Below are 5,121 nucleotides of genomic sequence, written 5' to 3'. Positions count from 1 at the left end.
ATTTCTATTGCCCGTGTTCTCCATTCATCATCATCACATACGCTATCATCATCTGAGGCACTGTCATGTCAAAAATATTTGTGAGGCTAGACAATAAATTATTGTACACAACGTAATGGTACACATTATTTAAATAGTTCACATTATTGAAACTGAAATAGTACACAAGTTCACATAGCCTCATGGCTTACTATATAGTCCACCCAAACAGGTTACAAGCAACAATAATGAAATAGCTCCCACAAATGCGTAAACATGTCTACTTTGGTGACATCCACTCATGCTTCATTTTTAGTCATTCAAATCGTTCCTCTGGCATGTCTAAAGTCATAAACATCTCCCTTTCAGTTTTTTTGGTGAACAAACATGTGACAATGAAATGCTCCTTTGTGCCTAAAGTAGCACCACATGCCTTCACCAATGCCATGACCTCACTGATGGAAATATCAGAGTTGGTTTCTCTACTAGCCATAGCCATAGACTCACAAGATATAGTGGCTCTCTCATTCATAGCCATAAGCTCACCCATCTGCTGTTGAAACCACCGACCGCTACTTGTCTTTGGTTTCTTTCCCTTGGCATGTGCTTGCACCCTGGTTCTCTTTGATTTTCTACTTGTAGGTGTCTCCTCCTCTGCCTCACTCTCTTCATTGTTGATATCTCCTTCACCTTCTTCATCTAGGTTTATTATTGGTGATGACATTGGTGGAGCTTCATGTTGAGTAGGTGCAATACCACTAGATGGATTCCAATGGGCTTCACCAGTGTTACGAATATCTTCAAACATAATGCTTAGTTTATCTTCATTTAAAAGTCCTCTATGCCTAAATTTGTATGAACCTTTGATTACCTACAATCAATGTTTACCAATTAGGGGACATTTAACAAAACATATTTAAATGAAAGTAAAATACATAGAGACCTACATTAGCCATTTTCTTCCACCATGACTCCGGCATGTCAATGGTTGTGTGGGTTGCATCCCATCCTATACCGGTCTCCTTGTTTGCCAGTTGCCTCCAAATACCATAATCAATTTTCAACTTTTCACACTTGTTTTTGAATTGTTTTCTTTCATACAAAATACATGTTCTTTAGTAGAACTTTTGAATCACATTTTTATACCCAATCTTATTCAAATGAGTGTTTGAACGATTGCCATTTTCAACTTCTTCAGCAAATATTTCGCAAACAACCTTAGCGTTCTCATCACTCCAGTCCGCTTGACTGTTATTGAAATGCATGCATATTATGCACATTACTATGGAGCGAATGATAATGGTACCATGATAAAATTATTACCTTGCATCAGCGAGGTTGACGTCCGGGGAGACAGAGCGTGCATAGGAGCGAGTTACAACAGCTGGAGGTCGAGGTGCACGCTCGCCCCTACGACGAGCTGATGGTGCTGGAGTTTGGCCGATGGTGCTCGTCGGTGATGCACCATAGTTACCATCTTCGGACATCCAGTCTCCCCCCAAAGCTGCGGCCGCTGCTCCATGAAACAATGCTGGGAGTTCATTGTCGTCACCAAGTTGAACACCATTGTCTTCCATTCCCTGAGCACCAACAGGTTCATCCTGGACAGAGGCGGTGATTCTCCTTCCCTGGGCGGCTGCCGGCGCGACAGCTGCTGACACGGCGGCGTGGCCCACTGTCTGTGCGGCGCGTAGACCCCTGCCCTGGGCGGCTGCTTTCATGGCGGCGTGGCCCGCAGCCAGCGCAGCACCTTGCCCTCTTCCCCGGGCAACTGCTGGTGCGGCAGCGTGGCCCGCAGGCAGCACGACGCCGTGCCCTTGGCATGGGCGGCTGCCAGCGCAGTGGCGTGGCCAGCCCCAGGCGCGGTGTTGACGGCCCGAGACCCAGCGGCGCTGGCGACCCAAAACACGGGCGTAGGAGCGACGGCGTTGGCGGCCCAAGCCGTGGCAACGCCCTCGTCGGTGTGACCCGTCCGAAGCACGCCCTCGCCATCGTCTGCTACAGGCTCGATGGAGTTCGAACGATCGTTGGCACCGTAGAACGCAGGATCGCCCGATAATGCTGATGCAAGTGTCGTGGTGTGGCCGCCTGCATCGTAGAAGTCCATCAGAAAATCTTCATCACCTGCCTCCGGCACTCCTCGCCCGTCGTGCGAGCGAGCAGATCTCCTTGTCGGCAATTTGTGTGACATTGTGAGCCGTCCTCGGTGGTTCATCGTTTGGGGAAAGAAACGAACGTCGAACTCACAGGGCCAGATGCGTTAGGAGATAATGCATAAAGGAGGCGGTGGCAAGAGTGTAATTTGGTGAAAGGGGTATCTCGGAGCCGATAGAAACCAGGGTTTGAAGACTCTGGCTCCCAGGCATAAAATAGCTCTAGCGCTTTGACAGCTCTTGACGAGGAGCTGTTTTTTTTTTGGACTATTTGGTACAGCTTCACGATGAGCCAGAGGAGGAGCCATCCTAAGAGTTGTACCAAAGGGGCCCTTAAGGTGTCGTTTGGTTCATGTATTTGTAACGTAATGGATAACTGATAACCTTAAATTAAGTTTGTTTAAGTCCAACCATAATTGGATACCGTACTAAAAATTGATACCGACCTATTCAAACTTATTACAGCTGGTAATCGAGCGTAAATCATTACCGTTATCATTTACATTGCACGGGGCATCGAATGAAATAGAACTCCCTACACAGTGATTGCTTTGTAAGGGGGTGTTTGGTTTCTAGGGACTAATGTTTAGTCCCTATATTTTATTCCATTTTAGTTCCAAAATTACCAAATATAGAAACTAAAATTTTATTTTAGTTTCTATATTTAGCAATTTATATATTAAAAAGGAATAAAATGAAGGGACTAAACATTAGTCCCTAGAAACCAAACACCCCCTAAGTCACCTGGCCGATAGGAGCGGTCCTCCCATTCTGCTCTTCTCCTCCACTCCCCCCTCATCTCTCAAGACGTCAAAGAGGCAATCCTGTATCAACAGTGCATATAGGAATAAGTTTCAATGCTTTTTCTAGTTTCGAAATATAGTCCTTTTGAAGAACCAATCACTGGATTTGCTTGTGCACCCCCCCCCCCCCCCCCCCCCCCCCCTGATTCTTGCACAAAACACCATCAGACATTAGTTATCAACCTAGACGAAAACTGAAAAAAATAGTGAACACCTTCTGTTACTCCGCTGCTTTTATGGCGCGGAACACGCTGAAGACTTAGGTTACTTGAGCCATCTCGTGGTGGAAGCCATGTTCTGACTGAGCGGCGACTCATACACGCAAGCTCACCCCGTCTCTGAAATCTCGCGAGCATGGAAAAATGGGTGAAGAACGCAACCTCGTATTGAAGCCATGAAGGTTGATTGGGAAAATTGGATTCGAGATAAAGAAGGACAGTACAGACACGGATGCGCAGAGACGGATGCGCGGTGGCATTGAGTATTTGAGTCTGAGTCATATCGGGAACGACATCCATGTGTTGGGGAGAGATCCAGCAGCGGTTTTCGTGAGCCGAGTGTACCTGCCGCGCCGCTTTCCGTGACGGCGTGCGTCACCGAGCTTCTCACTGCGACCGCTAATGACCTGCGCCGTCGCTGCGGGCGGGGAGAGATCGAGCAGCGGTTGTGTGCGCGCGGGGAGACGCGGGAGACCAAAGCAATTTTCCCGCGCCGCCGGACTGCTTCTATGTGCGCTGTATGGGGAGCAGCGGTGTGGGAACTGAGGCGAGTGGGCTTGTGTTTGGGCCATAGACAATGGGCCAGACGAAAGAATAAAACCCAGAATCGCGCGTGGCTTGCTCTACCTCGAACTCGAAAGATGCTGCACTTACATGTGGGCCGTGCTGGTACTGTAGTCGGCTAGTCGCCGCTCGCCGCGTTACTTGACGCCTTCTGGTCGAACGGGAAGAAGAGTAGCGCGTCCCCAAACCCAGATCCACCCCCCCCCCCCCCCCCCCCCCCGGACTGAGTCCAGTCCAACCTCGCAGGCAAAGATGGCGGACGTCACCCGCAACGGCTTCGGGGGCCGGAACCCGCCGGGGCTGCTGCAGAACGCGGCCAAGAACAAGCATGCGTTCGTGCAGCTGTTCCTCATGACGGGCGTCCTCTTGGTGAGCCTGCGGACCTTGGGCCAGAAGCACCTCCTCCACGACCTCGCCGCCGACAACGCCGACCTCCGCCGCCAGCGCGACGGCCTCTCCCACCGCATGCGGGACCTCCAGGACGCGCTCCGCACGGAGGCGGGCGCCGACTCGTCCGGCGCTCTCGCGTCCCACCTCCGCCGCATCTTCACCGCCCACCCTGCGCCTGCCGCCGCCGCCGAGGACCAGTAGCGTGCTCTCTCGAGGAATCTTCTTCTCCGCGGTTTGGTTCTACGGTCCTGTGGTCGCATGTCTAGCGGTGAGGTAGTGACCTCTTCCGTTGTCGCTGCCTCACGGTCCATGGCAGCGCACGCTACGTGTTTGTGGAAATGTCGCACTGCAGAGAGTTGACTGAAAGTGTTTCTGCGTCGTCTCGAGACGCATTTGTTGAGACTTCAAACTTCGTGTCGCAGACTTTAAATTTCGTGTTTCGGACTTAAAACTTTAAACATCGTGTTTCAGACTTTAAACTTAATGTTTCAGATTGATCAATGGTCCTTTTACTTCTGTCCTGCTTTGTTAACTCGCGTTTGCGTTCTTCATGTACTGGCTTCAAATTGCAGCAGTTGCACTTGGCTATTCTGTGGCGATTCTATGGATAGCTAGCCGAACGACTCGTGCAATTTGCACTCTAAAATGCAATAGAATTGTGCTAACTATGGCTGAGTTCAGGAAGGGGCACCCGAAATTTCCGTAAACATATTAGATGTCCAAGACATGACTGAATTAGTCTAATCTTAAATTTATCATAACAATTAAATTATATAAGATAGTCCACTTTGCCCCCTGTGACTAAATATTATCTATTTTGTCATAAAAGTTTTGCATCTTAAATTGCATTCATGTTCTGATAATTAGTAATGTAAGAATAGGATCGATACTCTTCACTAGTTTTATTGGAGCACTGGCGAAGGATGTGCCTCATATCTGATTCGTACAAGCATTAAGTGCTTTTTACGAGTTGATTCTTTGTCACTCCAATCACTTACATATTGAGTTAGGCCA

At 49.0% G+C, this 5,121-nt stretch overlaps 1 protein-coding gene across 1 annotated transcript; it reads left to right on the top strand.

Moving 5' to 3' along the window:
* Positions 1-3,900: 3,900 nt before the first annotated feature.
* On the top strand, positions 3,901-4,623 carry LOC100194337 (uncharacterized). Its single transcript, NM_001139373.2, is given in 1 exon segment — positions 3,901-4,623. A coding segment is annotated over 1 exon segment (339 nt). The 5' UTR covers positions 3,901-3,969; the 3' UTR covers positions 4,309-4,623.
* Positions 4,624-5,121: the final 498 nt, after the last annotated feature.

This window comes from Zea mays, chromosome 9 (assembly GCF_902167145.1).
Source record: "Zea mays cultivar B73 chromosome 9, Zm-B73-REFERENCE-NAM-5.0, whole genome shotgun sequence".
Taxonomy (NCBI): domain Eukaryota; kingdom Viridiplantae; phylum Streptophyta; class Magnoliopsida; order Poales; family Poaceae; genus Zea; species Zea mays.
The sequence above is the reverse complement of the archived record's forward strand: the minus strand, read 5'-3'. Positions and strand labels throughout refer to the sequence as shown.